This window comes from Orycteropus afer, unplaced genomic scaffold (genome assembly GCF_000298275.1).
Source record: "Orycteropus afer afer isolate SDZICR_OR568_19922 unplaced genomic scaffold, OryAfe1.0 scaffold00023, whole genome shotgun sequence".
NCBI lineage: Eukaryota > Metazoa > Chordata > Mammalia > Tubulidentata > Orycteropodidae > Orycteropus > Orycteropus afer.
In genome coordinates, this window is record NW_006921610.1 from 4,763,748 (window position 1) to 4,782,558 (window position 18,811).

The 18,811-nt window shown below is 38.3% G+C and overlaps 1 protein-coding gene across 1 annotated transcript in view; it reads left to right on the plus strand.

Moving 5' to 3' along the window:
- Positions 1–18,811, plus strand: part of CACNB4 (calcium voltage-gated channel auxiliary subunit beta 4) — a 365,008-nt gene that overhangs the window by 327,410 nt on the left and 18,787 nt on the right. The window contains exons 10-12 of the mRNA XM_007934929.2: positions 9,055–9,164; positions 13,846–13,997; positions 16,302–16,397. Coding sequence (XP_007933120.1) covers positions 9,055–9,164; positions 13,846–13,997; positions 16,302–16,397 — 358 coding nt within the window. The remainder of the gene's footprint in view (positions 1–9,054; positions 9,165–13,845; positions 13,998–16,301; positions 16,398–18,811) is intronic.

Consider the following 18,811-nt stretch of genomic DNA (forward strand, 5'->3'; position numbering starts at 1 on the left):
CTCCTTGGGTTTCCAAGGCAGTATCACTATGGAAGTAGATTGCCCAACCTTCCTTCCTAGGAGTGGCTGGTGGGTTTTAACCGCCAGCCTTCTAGTTAGCAGTCAAGTGCCTTAGGCACTTTGCTACCAGAGCTCCTAATTTATTATCTTAGTATTAATGAATTCATGCTAAACTGATATTATGAAAAATATTAATTAAAATCTGTAATATCTCTAAGGAATATGATAGCTGGCTGGTCAAACTTGATGCTGTCATCTGGGAATTTGTGTGTGTGTGTGTGTGTGTGTGTGTGTGTGACATGGAGATAGAAATATAATGACTTTCTTCCAAAAGAAAAATCTAAGAAATGTTTACATCATAAGCCTCCCAAAGAAACTATTTTGTACGCAATAGCACTTATTTGGATGCTTAGTTTTAGATATGCTTTAATTGCAGTAATCTTATTTTATTGGCTTATTTTATATGCATTCTACTATGACCCATCATCAATATGGCTCAGTCTATATTCATCAAATAATTTTATCATTTATGTTTTATGAAAAATATCTATAAAGAATTTGTGTGTTTTGCAAAGAAATGGTATAAAGTCCAGATTTACTTAATACTAAATACTAAGTACTTAGGTCTTCATAATGCGGAAATCACATGTAAAAATAATTAAATAAAATTACCTGAAGACTTATCAGAAATGAAGAAACTTAAATAAGTGTGTACTGAGAAGTATGGATGAATGCATCCTAGTTATCCTCTTTAAATGGGCTAAATAATTGTAAAATATTTAAAATTTTCAAATAAATTTAATATCTTAAAAAGGCAAACATGATAATGCTTTAAGTGCAAATTGTACATATTTGTGAAAAGAAAAACTTTCTGGATAATTGTGTTAGAAATATTTATTAATTTTTGGGACTGTGTACAAATAAAATGAACTGACATTTTAGTTCCAACAATTGAGATTTTTGTTCAAGAAATCAGAATGCTTTATTGCCCCTATATGTATTGCTAGCAACATTGGTATAGGCCAGGCTGCCTTAAAAAAAAAAAAGAAAAGAAAAAGACCCAAAAGTACATAATGACTCAAACACAATAGAAGTTTATTGACCCAAAGATGATGGGAGTTTATTATTGCTCATTTAAAAGCCAAAGGTAGGTGTTCCTCAGCTGTGGGGGAAGATGAAGTGAGAGGATTGGCAGGAAGTTTGTTCCATTTGTCATTTGGGCCCCTCAGCCTTGAGCCTGATCTCTCCAGTCAGCTGGTTGGGGAAAAGCACGTGCCAGGACTAGTGGCATGCATCATTTCTCATATTTCATTGGCTAGAAATTGGTCATGTGGCCACCCCTAATTACAAAGCAGACTGGGAAATACATATACTCAGTAAGAAGAGGAAATAGATTTTTTTTGGAAAAATAACAGTCTTTGCCACATTCTAGTGGGCATAAAGGGCTTAACAAGAAAGCAATGTATGTATCTCAAGCCATTTTCCTTTTGAAGAATAGGCAGAGAATGAAGTAGTTTCAAAGAAAACAAGTGAAAAGGCCTGGATACGAGAACACTGAAGTTGGAAAGAAGCTTAAAATTTCTTTTAATGTAATTTTCCATCTCCAGCACTGCAATCAGATAGACAGCTTGCTTCTGTTTAAAAATTTCTGACTAATGGGAGTACACTTCCTAAAAAAAGCATTACAATGAAACAGCTGGAATCTGTTTTTTTTGTTTTTTTTTAACTTAACAGTATTGGTCTTGGTTCTGGTTCTGGTCCTATCCTGGCTATAGTCCTTACTCTCCCATGCAACCTTTCATGGATTGAAGGGGCAGCTAATATGCACCTAGTCTTCTTTGTTCTTAGTTGTTCATGTATAGTTCCTTCCGCTATACTTGGAGTCACATGGTTTCCACCCACTTAAGTTTGTCATTCCTTTAACCTAAGGCAGTTCTGAGCAGTGCTTCACCTCATGGTCCCATAACAGTCCTTGACCAGAACAGGACCCATTCTGCAACACTGCTTAAGTTTGTGCTAGATTCTTCAGTACCAGAAGACATAAACAACAATATAATGAAATGTGTGTTTGAAAGGTAGAACCGATGGGAAAGAAGAAAAGAATTACGAAAATTTGGCATAGAGAAAATGTGACTTAATTACTGTCTTAATGATGAATCTGATGTTCTTCCTCAATTTGAAGCCCAGAAACAGGAAATGCATTTCATTATAGCAGCAGAGATTTGTCACAGCTCAGGTAGAATTGTCTGCTTAAAGCACTTACACACATCATTCAAGGGGGTTTTAAAAGAAATAGAATTAGAACTTTAATGCCAAGTGGTCCATGGATTCTGAGGACATGGCAGAGAATCTGAAGATGTGAGAAAGAATCCAGCAACAGCAAAAGTAATAGTTGAAGAAAGAGACTTAGCCTTGGAGAGATCTTATGTACAGCAGAGTTGGAGGAAAGATACACATTAAAGGTGAGGGGTGAGAAGGTGGGCTTGCTTTCTTAAAATGAGAGGCCAGTGCAGCAGAAAAAGCTGTAATGAGTTCATGTAGAGATCTTGAATATGGAGACTGTGGTAAGGAAGAAGACATTTGCTGGTAGCTGCACACTGACTGACGTGTCTTCTGCATGGGGTCTAGGTTTACATTTTGAGCTATCTGCTGCATTGTTGTTGGCTGCCATCAAGTTTGTTCTGACTCATAGTGACCCTGTGTACAACAGAATGAAATAGAAGGATCTTACAGCTATTATGTTACCAACATGGCTCTGTGCCATCCTCAAAATCATTGCTTTGTTTGAGCTCATTGTAGCCACCGTGTCAATCCATCTCATTGAAGGTCTTCCTCTTTTTCATTGACCTTTTACCAAGCATGATGTCCTTCTCCAAGGACTTGTCTCTCCTGATGGCATGTATAAAGTATGTGAGACAGTCTCACCATCCTCCTTTCTAAGGAGCATTCTAGATGTACTTCTTCCAAGACAGATTTGTTTCTTCTTCTGATAGTCCATGGTATATTCAATATTCTTTGCCAATACCGTAATTCAAAGGCATCGATTCTTCTTAAATCTTTCTTATTTATTGTCTAGCTTTCCCATGCATATGAGGTGATTGAAAATATCATGGCTTAGGTCACCTTAGTCCTCAAGATGCCATATTTGCTTTTTAACACTTTAAAGAGGTGTTTTACAACAGATTTGCCCAGTGCAATAAGTTGTTTGATTTCTTGACTACTGCTTCCATAGGCATTGATTATGTTTTACCACTTAATAAAAGGAGAGAAAACAATAAATAGTCTTTAATTGAAACCAGCCAAGAGAACAATTACACAAAAAGGTTTTGCCATAGTGATATAGAATAAACACTATGTTCTAATGGAAATCTACTCCATGTTTCATTAATTACGGTGCAGATAAACCAAAAAAACCAAACTCACTGCTGTTGAGTGTAATCCAACTCATAGTGACCCCTCCTTGGGTTTCTGAGGTGGTGTCTCTATGAATGTAGATTGCCCAATCTTCCTTCTGAGAAATGGCTGGTGGGTTTGAACCACCAGCCTTCTGGTTAGCAATCAAATGCCTTAGGCACTATGCCAACAGAGCTCCCATGGATCCAGATAGATGAATAGACAAAATAGGAGAAATTTCTGTTATTTTTCAAAAAGAGTAGAGAAGAGATAAATTGGCTAAGATGCTTTGTTCTTCAATATTGCTTTTCAGATCTTGATTAGAAAATAATTTAACAAATTGAATTTAAGTCAAACAGCTTTCCTCTTACAGAATCATATACTTTATCTGGTACTTTTGTAATTATTTGTAATTATTTGAGTTGGTTTAGAGCTGCTTACTACATACTTTTATTTCAGTAACTACTATTGTAGGGCCTCATTGTGAAAAACGCAAGAAAATGAAAAGCAGAACACTAAACAGTTCTCAAGGGCCCCTGTAGACATGGATATTCTCATGTAGTGATGAGTCCTACACACAGAACCATAAAGTGCGCCTGAAAAATTTCTACAGTGGCACCAACCTGGCAAGGACATGGTCACATACAATGGCACAGAATGTTCTCTTCATTTCACACCACAGACACTCATTGGGAATCATCCTTTTAGATGGAATTTATCCAGCAGGTTGAATCTACCATTCATAGGCTGAACATCAGACTCTCAAACCAATTTCAATATGTTCACCTATGCTGATCATTTCAAATCCCAACATAGTTGTTTCTTTAGGCTTTTTGACAATTGGATCAGATCAGCTCTATGGCAGTTATTGGACACTTTATAACAGAGATCATGGCCAAAAATCCTAGATGAACATCCTATAACATACATAGGTAACATCTTAAGGTGTAAGAAGCTGTTAGCCAAGGAACACTTAAGGAAAAAAAAAAAGGTCTGAGAAAAAAATTGAGAAAAGAGGCTGAGAATACACCTTAAGAGGAAATGGAAAAGATTGATATTATTACACAGCAGTACCATGTAAGACTGAAAAGAATTTGTAATTACAGTCAACAAATGGAAAAAGAACAGTGTCTTCTGTTTTATAATCAATATGCTCTGCTATCATCTCCTCCCACTATTCTCCATTCAAATGCAGACTCAAACACTACTTTAAAAAAAAAAAAAAAAACTCACTGCCATCAAGTCAATTCTGACTCATAGTGACTTTGGGTTTCCAAGGTGGTAAATCTTTACAGAAGTAGATTGCCCAGTCTTCCTTCTGCAGAGTGGCTGGTGGGTTTGAACTTCTTGTTAGCAGTCAAATAAATGCCTTAGCACTATACCACCAGAGCTCCTTGAGTCAAATGCTGTTGTTGTTGTTGTTGTTATGTGCTGTCGAGTTGGTCTCAACTCATAGTGACCCCTCCTTGGGTTGCCAAGGCGTTATCACTACGGAGGTCAATTGCCCAACCTTACTTCCGAGGAGTGGCTGGTGGGAGTTAAATGCTAGAGATAATTAATTGAACACTTTAAGGCCATATTTAAATTATCACGTTTTGGTTACAGCATATTATACCCTCAAAGTGTATATACATTTCATGAACTGTAGGATTGGTAGAGTCCATGTTAGACTTAACTTTTGAGGATAAGATATAAGGAAATTGTCTCCTCCAAGTATTTAAATCTCCAACAATTGCTTATCCTATATGTATTATAGGAGCTCTGGTAGCATAGTGCCTGAGGCACTTGACTGCTAACCGGAAAGCTGGTGGTTCAAACCCACCAGCCACTCCTCAGAAGGAAGGTTGGGCAATCTACTTCCAAAGTGATACTGCCTCAGAAACCCAAGGAAGGGTCGCTATGAGTCGGGTCTGACTCGACGGCAAATAACAATAACAACAACAACAACATATGTATTATATATATGCCTATCAACATAGGACACTGAAAAATTAAGAAAGCCTTTTATATATATATGGCTTTGCCATAACTATCTCATGGGATTATCATTAGGAGCAAACAAGGTTATATATATATAAAAGGCTTTCATATATATATATATATATATATATATATATATATATATAAAACCTTGTTTGCTCCTAATGACAATCCCATGAGATAGTTATGGCAAAGCCATTATCTCCATTTTATTGATTAGGAAACCGAGGCTCAAAGAAGTGGCTTGACTTGTCTAATGACCTTGCCATGGTCATGCAACAGCAAGAGAATTATCCAGGTCCCCCTATGCCTTCCATCCCTATTCTCTTGACATTGCACTGTTCTGTTCTTTGAAATACATTTCCCTATGAATACTAGGAGGTTTTAAAATTACTATGAAAATAGTGATACTTATTAGATGTAGCAAGGATAGAGTATAGGATTTTACAGCTATTATGTTACCAACATGGAAATACTAATTATTTTTGAATGGATGTGTCATAACTGAAAGTAGTATCATTCCATAGAAACCACTGCAGCTGATATTGGACTACAATGATGATGATTAATTCCAAAGCACAATACATCAAAGGGTTCAGATTTACTGAATTTAGGCAAAGATTTTTGCTCATTTTCAGTGACGTTCACCACTGCTGCTGTGGTGCTGAAGTCTTCTTAGTCTTTTACCTACAGGCTAGTAACTACTGACACTATCACGAAAGGCTTACATTGGATCATATTAGAGCTGTGTACCAAACAGGAATGCACACAACTGCTGAAAGACACTAAGGGGATATGAGTGTAGCCAAGAAAGAAAATTACTTTTAAATTTGAAAAAAAAAAAAAAAGGATATGTTAGAATTCAATGGTGAATATAGTAATTGCATTGTTGGGAGCCTTTTATGAAAAAAGCAGTTGGGTTAGAAGTCTGATTTTGATAATAGTAAGCATCTCTGCTTAGAAAGGAGAAACTGCTGCTTTATCTTATTGAAAGCTTTCTAGGGCTGTCTGTATTCTCCTGAGCGATTTTCTATACATGTGCATCTTTATTAATAAATACCTTGTATTAACAAATTAACTTGTATTTTATTAACAAATAAAACAAGGGAAAATAAACCTTTATTGTCCACATCTTTTTCTCTGTATTTTCTTATTTTTGTAATACTTTGGTTGTGTTTTCAAATGGAAGTGCTTTTCTAACTCAGAAGAAAAAAGATAAGAATGTGCATTTGTTGATGATCCCTTCTAATTCTAAGAACCAAAGATCATTATTTGGCTTACACAGAATGAGAAAATTTGATTTTTACTTAAGCAGAATAGAATTTTTGGGCCCTCCAGAACTCATTATTGTTCCTGAACCAACTCACTTGTCTCCAGTCATAGATCTGTATGTTTCTGTCTAGCAATTCCATTCTTAAACAAGAAAGAAAGAAACAAGCAAATACAAACAAATCCCTTTCTGCCAGAACGAGAAGCCGTAACCACAGGGATTGTCTGTGAGATTTCATGTTGCAAAGCGGCTAAGGTGTGGGGTTTGCCTGTCCTCAACATCATTTAAATCCTGTGCACCTATGATTGATAATTTGGCTTGTATTGGTTATGGGTATGAGGTTGCTGGAGAAGAAAAACTGAAGTTATAAGAGGAGAATTGTGGAGCCAGGTAACAAGCCCTAGCCTGGTGCTCAGGAACCTATTTTAGACCTTTTAAACCTGTAATAAACCATGTTGAGGTCCCTTTCCACGTCTTAGCTTCCTTCCTGGAAAGGAAGAGGTTGGACTAGACCAGTGTTTTTAAATGTTTTCTAGCAACACAACAATCACAATGATGTCATATTTGTGCCACAAAGTATAATACAGAAATGCAGTGATGTATGTCTGGCATTGAGGATAGAAAAGCTAAAGCCCCACCAACTAGGCCTTCCTTCCATGCTCAGTGACTTTTGGAGTACTTCTGCAAAACTCTTGATTTCTGTAGAAGATAATTTGAAAAGGCATCAAATAATTTCTTAGAGCTTCTAAATTCTAGAAATTTAAAACTTCTACAGCTCATAACTACAATGACACAAGTAAGTAATGCTTTGCTTTAAAATGGCACCAGAACTTTTGCACATTCAGTAACTTGAAGGAAGTGATTTCCAATCACTTGTGTAAAGGTCTATTTTAAATTCTCCCCAGAGTCAGGTTACTAAAGCCAGGTGAACAGTTTTCTGACAGTGCTAACAGCATTGTCCCAAAAGAGGTATGTGAGATGACAAATAGTTTAATTGTTCACAATTTCGTCCACTCCCCAGACCCACCCCTGCCATATAGTCAATTCAGACCCATAGCAACCCTATAGGATATAGTAGAATTGCCCCCATAGAATTTCCAAAGCTGTAAATCTTTACAGAAGCAGACTGTCTCATCTTTCTCCCAAGGATCAGCTGGTGGGTTCCAACCACCAACCTTTTAGTTAAAGGCTAGTGCTTTAACCACTGTGCCACTAGAGCTCTTTTACTTTCCCCAGAGGAGTTTGAAAATGGAAGAGAGTAGGTGCCAACTGAGTATACAAAAGGAGGGGTGCTGCTCTTCTTGACTCCTTTCTGAAAAGTCTGCCACACTGTAAAGGGTGAAGAAAGGTCCAGGATGGTAGTAACTAGCTTAGAGAGGCAAACTTTGAATTCTCATCAGCTACTGATCCAAAGGAAGATTGAATTCTAAAGGTAGATGATAATCAGAAGTTGAGCAATCCCAGTTGGAAGTAAAAGGGTAATGTTTTAACATAAATTCCATAGGTTCTCACGTGATAAATCATATGCAAATAGACCTCTCTTCATCCTTTTGCAATGTCATTGCTTTATTTTCTTGTATGACTACAGGATACTTTCTAACTTATCAAAATTCTGATGTAAGACTCATCATTGCCCTCAGCTATGGTCTTATGTTTTCAGAGGATATTTTCAATTCTCAGGAGGATCTAAGGGATTCCTCTTGTTTCAATTTGTCCAGCAAGTCTGGATTTTTTTTGAGAATTTGAAGTTCTGTCCCACATTTCTCTCTTTGTCTCTCTGGATTCATGAGAGTTATGCATTCGGTCATATGCAAATATTCTGAGGAATCTCATACTTGCAGAAAAGGAACCATATTTTTAAGATTCTTACATATGAAACACCCCTTCAGGCCTGTGGAGAAATGCTGTCAAGTCTCATGAATTGAGCACAGATAATGCAATTTAGCCAACTAATTGTCTTTGATGATCAAAAGGAAGGTGTCCGCTTTTGACCATCAGTATATACGAGGGCAGGGCATTTGTAGTTTCTGAATGTCTTATTCAACAGCAAATCAGTTGTAAATTTTGAGGAAATTGTATCGCTGCTTCATAAAAAGAGCATGGTTTATTCATATGTTTTGATTGCCTCCTGACACTGTTGCATTATAAAGGGAATTAGACAATGCAGGAAATAGGAGGAAGAGCTGCATTTTTATTAGTTTTTTGTTAAATAGTCAAAACTTTCTTCCATTCTGCTCTGCTTGTGTTTTAATATTACCCAAAGCCTGTTTAAAATACTTGTGGCCAATGTTTATTATACTGTGGTTCCACCCTAGTATGTAAAGTGATTATTAAGTGTTGTGGTTATAAATCACTTGGAGAGCCCCATAAAATTTTTACTGGCTTGTTCTGTTCTGTGTTCCTATTCATAGGATATCAATAACCAGAGTGACTGCTGACATTTCTCTTGCTAAGAGATCTGTCCTAAATAACCCCAGCAAGAGAGCAATAATTGAACGTTCGAACACACGGTCCAGCCTAGGTAAGATGTATGGTGGTTCTGCTTTCAGACTGGATGACACATTGCGTTGATGAATGTCTTTTCCAATTTGCCTTGCATTCTGACTAGGGAAGAACAGAACAGCTGAAGAGAATGCTAGCCATGAAAAAACAGTGTGTGTGTGGGAGGGTGGGAGCAGAGTCCTACAGCAACCAGAGCTGGCTCCCTCTCAGCTCCAGTCAATTAGCTAATTAGTAGTCTTGTGGGAAGAATCCTCATGGGCTTCCAGTCTGGTACTGCCGAACCATGTGAAACCACTCATCTCTGCTTTGCCCAAGCCCCATAATGAGGTTAATGATATCTGTCATACCTGAGTCACAGCTGACATGAAAGGAAATGAGGTGTTCAGCCTTCTCCCATCATTAGAAGAATAGCTGGATAATGGTGTTCTTAGTGGTCCTAGAATAGTCTTTGAACGGAACTAGAAATCACATGCAGGGAATTTGAACCTGTCTTTCCCAGGATATTAGTCAGAAAGCATCATAAAATTTGCCATGTTGCAGAAGAAAAAGCCACGTGTGATTAGTTTCATCGATGCCTATATGAGCCATGCTGTGGAGGAAGGAACCAGAAGGGAGCCTAGGCTGCTGGTGAATCACCAAGTCCATGTTGAAGGGCTTGGTGTAGGCTCCGTAATGACAATCCACTCAACTTTCTAGGATTCTCTTTTTCATTCTGAGGGCAACTTGTTTTCACTGTCCTCTTCTTTATCAGCAGAGTAGGAAAAACAGGACTCTTCTGTGCAATGCAACACACTGCCATCGAGTTGGATCCAACTCATAGCACCCCTCCTTGGGTTTCCCAGATGGTATTACTACGGAAGTAGATTGTCCAACCTTCCTTCTGAGCAGTGGCTGGTGGGTTTGACCCACCTGGCTTCTCATTAGCAGTCAAATGCCGTAGGCTGAAATGGGCTCCAAATTTGATTTTAAAAAATGATAATAAGTGTCCAAGATGGATTGCTTGCTCAAATATCCCATTAAGAATCCATTGAAAGCTATGCCTTGACCCTGAGCCAAGGTTTATGCAGGTTAGGAAGAGGATACTAAGAATCATCTCTATATTCCTAGCACAGGATTAGCACATAATAATTGCTCAATAAATATTTGTTGATGGTTGCTTTGTGAAAGAATGTTAAACATACCAAATGCAGTAGTTGTAAAGAGGAAAATTTCATAGTCCTCAGTCCCACATTTAGCACTTTTCACTACAGAGTGTTACATGCTCTTAAAAGCATAGTATTTTCACTTTGAAAAGGTGACAATGGCAGTGTTGATGATGGTGAATCAATTTAGATAAGTCACTAAAGTAAAATATCACAGGTGACAAGTGCAGCTAGTTAGGTTGAAGATTTTTCCAACCTATTCTCTGTTCTATGTCTTCCTTCCTCCTGCTCACTCATCACAGTGCTTTTTAACCACTCCTTCACAGGGACTTTTAACCACGCCTTCCTCTGCTGAATAAGTGGCTTCAAACGTAAGCCAGGTTTCTTGGCTTACTTAGTCATCTGGACTAGCCAAAGGGTTCATGACCATTCACTGAGGTCATTTCTAGTCACCTGACATCAGAGTTGATGGGATGAGGGATGGGAGTGGTGAATGTTAAGGGATGAATGTAAATCAATGTAATCCCCATTCACGGGTGTTTAGCTTTACTCTTTAAAGTCAGATGCCTACAACCACTGGAGTTAATGTAATGGTAACCTATTGTAATAATCTCTAAGTGAGCTATTTATGCCTGTGGGTCTCCTTGTTAATACACTTGTAGATTTCTTCACCAAATGTTTATTAAACATTTGTTATGTACCATGAATTATGCTAGACTTAGGAAATAAGACACAGTACATTACCTATAGGCAAACATAGAGAAGGTACAGCTAGTTAAAATATTATGTGATGATGGAATTATCAGAGAAGACTTATGTACTCAAAGAGAGAAGGGTAGGAGATAAGAGTGTCTGAGAAGACATCATAGAAATTATATTTGAGCTGGTTCTTCAAGGCAGATAAAATGCACAAAGGCACCGACATATAAAAATAACATTGTGTGGTTGAGAGATAGGTAGTTTTATTCATAACTTGCTTAGAAAATGGAGATGGGGTGAGATTTGGGAGTGGCAAGAGAAGAGACAGATAAAGGATATTGGGGCCAGTTTGTTAGAACTCTAGTGTGCCTTGCTAAGGAGGGCTCCAAAGTAGATGTCATGAAATGATAATTGTATATGACATTAATAGTTGTTACATTCAGAATGTTTTCCATGGTTAAATAAATTTGGAAATGATGGGTTGTACAGGTAACAGATTTCTTTACTGCAAGACTCCTTGGAGCCTTTAAAGTACTATCCATAATGTACATTTGAAATTCCAGAAGAATGTATTGTTACTGTTGTTAGGTGCTGTTGAGAGGGTTCTGACTCATGATGACCCATGTACAACAGAATGGAACTCTACCCATCCTGCACCATCCTCATAATCATTGTTATGCTTGAGTCCATTGTTGCAACCACTATGTCATTCCATCTTGTTGAGGGTCTTCTACTTTTTCATTGACCCTCTACTTTACCAGCCATGACTGTCCTTTTCCAGAGACTGGTCCCTCCTGATAATATGTCCAAAGTACATGAGACAAAGTCTCTCCATCCTCGCTCAATATAGCCAAAATATACAAAGGACAAAACAAGACCATTTCTGAAAATCAAGCAGTTTAACACCATCTTTGGAAATGACCTAACAAATATATATGTTTTATAAATTAAATATTTGTGTATAAAAGCATGTTACATTTTTGTTGTTGTTGTTATGTGCCGTCGAGTCAGACCCGACTCAAAGCGACCCCTCCTTGGGTTTCCGAGGCAGTATCACTACGGAAGTAGATTGCCCAGTCTTCCTTCCAAGGAGTAGCTGGTGGGTTTGAACCGCCAGCCTTCTGGTTAGCAGTCAAGTGCCTTAGGCACTATGCTACCAGAGCTCCCAATGTTATGTTTTTATAGATAGTCTATTTTGTTTTTAAAATAGGTGGATTATTTTAGGCATTTGATAATAACTAGATTTTTATTTGACCAGATTCATAAACAGATTTAGGTCACTTAGCTGTTGTAACCAACCAAGTAGATTTGCATCTAGATACATTGCAGTACTTTAAAATCAAATAATTGGTCTTAGGTTTTGTTTTTTATGTACATACTAAAGATAATTATGGCTTCTGTAGTTAAAAGTCTTTAGAACAAAGTAGTAATTATCAGCAACATAAAACATAGCTACATAAACTGGTAAATATTACCCTGAGTGTAAGAAGCAAATCAAGTGAGTCATCTGATTTCTTCCACAACTGTTAATGTTTTATGTGAAACCCAACTTATTTCTGTGTACCTTTAGATAAGGTCTTAAGTTAGGCAAGACTAGGGAAATTCAAAACATTTCATTTTTGCAATGTAGGCGACATTACCTGAAAGTTCTTTAAATAAAAACTAAGTACCACAACCTCTTCTACCTTGAGACCAGAAGAACTAGATGGTGCCTGGCTACCACTACCGAACATTCTGATCAGGACCACAGTAGATGGATCCTGGTAGAAAGGGAGAGAAATGTGGAACAGAACTTCAAATTCAAAAAAAAAAAATCCAGATTTACTGGACCACCTAAGACTAGAGGAATCCCTGAGACTATTCCTCTGAGATACTCTTTAAACCTTGAACTGAAACTATCCCCTGAAAAACAACATTTTGCCAAATAGCATCTTAGTCATAAAGTAAAGAATATCACCTTTGAGTATTGTGGTTCTTTAAAAAATCATCCATATGAGACCAACTAGTTAATAATTAGGAGCTCTGGTAGCATAGTGCCTAAGGCACTTGATTGCTAACCAGAGGGCCGGCGGTTCAAACCCACCAGCCACTCCTTGGAAGGAAGGTTGGGCAATCTACTTCTGTAGTGATGTTGTTGTTGTTGTTATGTGCCGTCCAGTCGGCCCCGACTCATAGCGACCCCTCCTTGGGTTTCCGAGGCAGTATCACTACGGAGGTAGGATTGCCCAACCTTCCTTCCGAGGAGTGGCTGGTGGGCTTGAACCGCCAGCCGTCTGGTTAGCAGGCAAGTGTCTTAGCCACTATGCTACCAGAGCTCCCTCTGTAGTGATACTGCCTTGGAAACCCAAGGGGGTTCGCTATGAGTCAGGGCCGACTCGGTGGCACATAACAACAATAACAACAGTTAATAATTGGGAGCTCTGGTAGCATAGTACCTAAGGCATTTGACTGCTAACCAGAAGGCTGGTGGTTCAAACCCATCAGCCACTCCTCGGAAGGAAGGTTGGGCAATCTACTTCCGTAGTGAAACTGCCTCGGAAACCCAAGGAAGGGTTGCTATGAGTCGGGTCCGACGCGATGGCACATAACAACAATAACAGTTAATAATTACTCTAAAGCATAGATGAAAGGTTAGAGGCAATGAGACTAGGTTAGTGGGAATAGAACAACTGGAATAGAAATAATGAGAATGTTGACACAATGTGAAAAATATCATCACTGTTACTGTACAGTATGTGTAGAAATTGTTGAATAGAAACCTGTTTTACTGTGTACACTTTGACCAGAAAATACAATAAAATATTTTTTAAAAAAAACAACTAAGTAATCATGACCTATTATTTACTATTTTACTTTTAGCTGAAGTACAGAGTGAAATTGAAAGAATCTTTGAGTTGGCAAGATCTTTGCAACTGGTTGTTCTTGATGCCGACACCATCAATCACCCAGCACAACTTATAAAGACTTCCTTAGCACCAATTATTGTCCATGTAAAAGTCTCCTCTCCAAAGGTAATTAGCTCATTTCTATCTTAAAGAGGATTAGAAGCTCATTTCTTTTGAAATATTCTTTGCTCTGTGCTTTTTTACTGGTGGGCAAGGAAAATGTCTTGTTGAGACTGTTAATGAACACATTATTTAATTCCTACGGCATGTACAGGTTCTAGGCATTTTGAAATAGGAAACAAATTATAAACCATTCCTTAAAGAAACTCAGTGTCTACAGTGGGGAACAAACCAGACAGTTGTGCAAACATGTAATAAAAAAAAACACACTGCCATCAAGTCGGATCTGACTTATAGTGACCCCTCCTTGGGTTTCCAAGGCGGTATCACTATGGTAGTAGATTGCCCAATCTTCTTTCCAAGGAGTGGTGTTTAATAGTAACAGAAAATTCAAGGAAGACAAAGGAAAGTAGGCACTGACTTTTCATAGGCTGTGAGTTCTGTCTTGATACATTTCTTGAGTAGTATTGATTCTTGTGTCACATACGTTTTCTCCCCAGTTGATAGAGTATGTAATTTAAGAATGGTATCTCTATCATGTATACCCATGACCGTCCAGTTGATTCCGACTCAGTGACCCTATAGGATAGAGTAGAACTGCCCCATATTATTTCCAAAGCTGTAAATCTTTACGGAAGCAGACTAAACCAAGCCCATGCCTTTGAGTCAATTCAAATTCATAGCAACCCCCATTGGCTTTCCAAGGCTATAAATCTTTATGGAAGTAGATTGCTTCATCTTCCTCTGGTGGAACAGCTAATGGGTTTGAACCTCTGACCTTCTGGTTAGCAGCCAAATGCCTTATGCACTACAGCATCAGAACTCCTTTTATCATATGTTTGTAGGTGTATAAACAAATGCATAGCCATGGAGTTGATTCTGACTCATAGCGACCCCCATTGGCTTTCTAAGGCTATAAATCTTTATGGAAGTAGATTGCCTTATCTTCCTTCCACTAAGAAGCTGGTGAGTTTGAAGTGCCTACCTTCTGGTTAGCTGTCAAATGCCTTAGGCACTATGCCACCAGAGCTCCTTTTATCATTATATAGAGAGAAGGTAGAATATTACTGTGTAAACATGCCTTAAGGGAACATTACAGATGCTGGCATTTGTGTTTAGAATGGGTTCTTTGAGGAATATAGTAGTTCTAGACAAGTGCCATGTATCTTCATGCCACTGGGGGAAATAAAAGTAAAAATGTAACAGCCCCAAATTTGTTTCTTTTGATTTGTGTATTCTTTCTTTTAAAAAAAAAAATGATGATGTGGTAAAAAGTTTATGTGAAAGAGACATCCTTGCAAAGTGCTACCCTAATAATCAGCTTTTTTTTTTTTTTTTTTTTGCTGCCTCTTAAGCACATTTTAGCAACTAAATGCTAATTCAACTCCTAACCAGAAAGATAGCCTCTTCTTTCAGCCAGAGGCTAGCTAAAGGAGCTGTGCCCTTCCCCAGATGTTCTGATATTCTCAGCCTTCCATCTGTAGGCACTAATTCTGCATAGGATGATCTTGGGAATCCAGACCAAACCAGGCCCTTTTGGAATCATTAGAATGGATTGAAATTGCCCTGACCACCTGCAGGTTTCTGACCCAGAACTGATGAGCAATTCAAGCACCCCTCAGTGCAGTGGAATAGATTTCAATCCCTCCTGGTCCCCTACCCCAATCATCGTGGGACCCTTAAGTGCAGGAAGGGGAGCTCTTGTGCAAAGGTGTCATATTGCTTCATGAACTAGCACTCTTTTTGGGGGAGGGCCCTGTTTCAGGTAAAACAGTTAAAGGAAAAGGGAGTATATGGCAGTGCTCAAATGACACAGTCTGTTGGCATATAAGTAGCAGTATACCCATGCAAATGCTTTGCCTAGATTTCCAAACATTAAATAGTCTGCCTAACATAAAATTAAATTGAAATGCCTCAGTAATAATCAGTGACAAAAAAAGACCAAATAATATCAATAACTCTGCTATTTATCTGACATGAATGAACCAAAATATTACTCAACTGAATTTGGATATAAATGACCTGATGCAGACCAGTTCTTCCTCTTCTGCAGAGCTCTCTTTGAAATCTCTGGGTAAATTTAGGGTGGGAATTCAGGATCGCACCAAGATCTCATACAGAGCTAGAATAAACTAAACATTGTCAAATCCCTCTAATGAAACTAGTGTGACTGAATGATTTCATTACAGAGTTTATATATAGTTCTCATGTTGTATTTCCTTTCTATTGATGCACAGGGGCTATACAGACTATTAGAAAGGTCTTTCTTTCAACTCATTGACAGTACCTTCATTTTCTATTTTCCATCAGGTTTTGCAGCGGTTGATTAAATCTAGAGGAAAGTCCCAAAGTAAACACTTAAACGTTCAACTGGTAGCAGCTGATAAACTTGCACAATGTCCCCCAGTAAGTATAATCATTGTTTGTCTTAACCACTCTTGACTAGTTAGGAGAGAGTGGTTGTCTTCTCTTCATGTTAGCATTGTCATTTTTATTCTAGAATGATGGTGATGATGATATGTTGTCATAAATCTGAAATATTTCTCAGGACGAGCTCCTGCTATAATTCTTGGTTACACTCAGGCATCCAGAACTGGGTGGTGTCCACAGTGTAGTAAATGAACTTAGAGTCTGGTGTCCCACTCTACTTACTGCTTACTTACTTACTTACTTACTGTCAAACACTTAGCAGATCACTTACGTCATAAAGACACTTTTAAGAAAAGAACAAAATAAAACATTTATTTGCCTTTTTTTTTTTTTAACTCTTCCATAAGAAAGTTCCATCAAGCATAAAAGATTATAATGTTGAAGGTTGAGAATGTTTAGATCTAGAAGAGCCCTGTGGCTACAGTGGATCAGGGGTTCAAATTTGAGTAAGACAAAAGTCCAGATTGTAACTATTCCTTTTCTAATGCCATTACCAATAAATGGTTGCTGGGTGGGAGGGCAAGCAAATGGGGATGGGGAGCTGGAACCTGCTGCCACCTGGTACTGAGTCACCAATGGCCAGTGTCTCTACCTGAATGGCTGACTTAATATCTCTGTGCCACTGTTTCTCTAAAGGAAATAACTGTCTATGTTACTGATTTGATTCATAGATTTTTTTTTTTTTAATGCTTGTGTAAAGATTGTTCTGTGGGAGCATAAAAGCCAATTCAAATGTTTAGAGTTAACACAGCATAGCATATAGAAGCACAGACTCTGGAGCCGACTGCCTGGGTTCAAATCTATACTAACTCTGTAATTCGTGGCAAGTATCCATTTCATAGAGTTGGAGTAAGGATTCAATGGATAAAATGTGGTAAAGCTCTTAGAACAGTGCCTGACCATAATATGCGCTATCTCGTGTTTCTGTTATTAATTACTGGATGCCCATTGATCTGTCCTATATCTGGCCTGTTAGGCTCTGTTGGAAACTGTGACTATCTTGTTCACATTTGCATCTCAGATCCCTCTCATAGTAGGCTGACAATAAATATCTGTTGGATAGTTGAATGAATGAAAGAATGTGGAGACAATAAGTAATAAAGTATTCATTTATTAAATGCTTACTATGTGCCATTCACTTTGCTACATGCTTTACATAGATTATCTCTGATCCTCACAGGTGCCTAGTAAGGTAGACAATATTATCTACATTCCCACCCCCCATCTTACAGTTGAGGCAACTGAAGACAGAGAGGTTAAGTGATTTTCCTAAGGTGACACAGCAGATAGGCCTCAGGTGTAGATTGATCAGGATGCAAAAGCAATGTTTCCTCCTCTTCCGACCCCCCCCCAACACACACACACACACACACATACACTTAGTTACCTGTCCATCAGATAATTTGGGTAGTTTCAAGCCTGGAATGCTGTGTTAAGAAGTTGAATGTCATTTTGTGTACTTATAAAGCCTACTTACACATGGACTGTGTGATTGAAATATGGAGCAAATGTAAAAGAGTGTATTACCCAGCCCCTGACCACTGAATACTTCACTTGGCTGCAGTTAATATCTATTGACCAGCTATCCATAGCTAGGAACTACACTATTATTTCTAACTTTTAGAACAAACTTATAAGGATAGTCATATAAGTTTGAGTCTTCTGCAGAGGTTTAGGGAAAAGCACTAGGAGAACTTGAGCAGTTGTTGATATCTGCTGTTGAGTCAGTCACTGACTCTTGGCTACCTCACACACAATGGGAACAAGTCATTGTGATCCATAGGATTTGCACTGGCTGACTTTTTGGAGGTAGACCCTCAGGCCTTTGTTCCTAGTCCATCTTTACTGAAAACTCTACCAAAACCTGTTCAACATGATAGCAACGTGCAAGCCTCCACTGATAGATGAGTGTACTTGAAGTGCATTGGCTGGGAATTGAACCCAGGTCTCCTGCATAGAAGGCTAAATTGCTACCACATCCATCACTGAACTGTCACTGCTCCCATTAACTCACTGCTGTTGTGTCAGATCCAACTCCTAGCAACCCCTCCTTGGATTTCTGAGGCTGTATCAATATGGGAGGAGATTGGCCAACCTTCCTTCCTAGGACTAGCTGGTGGGTTTGAACCACCAGCCTTCTGGTTAGCAGTCAAATGCCTTAGGCACTACACCACCAGAGCTCCTACTGCTCACATTAGCTATCCATAAACCAGAAAACCAAATCAGTTGCTATTGAGTTGATTCTGACTCATGGCAACCCCAAGTGCACAGAATAAAAATGCCTTATAAGGTGATACCGATCCTACTCAAAGTATTCCAAAACATAGAAAAGGATGGAATCCTCCCTAACTCATTTTATGAAGCAAGCATAACCTTAATACCAAAACCAG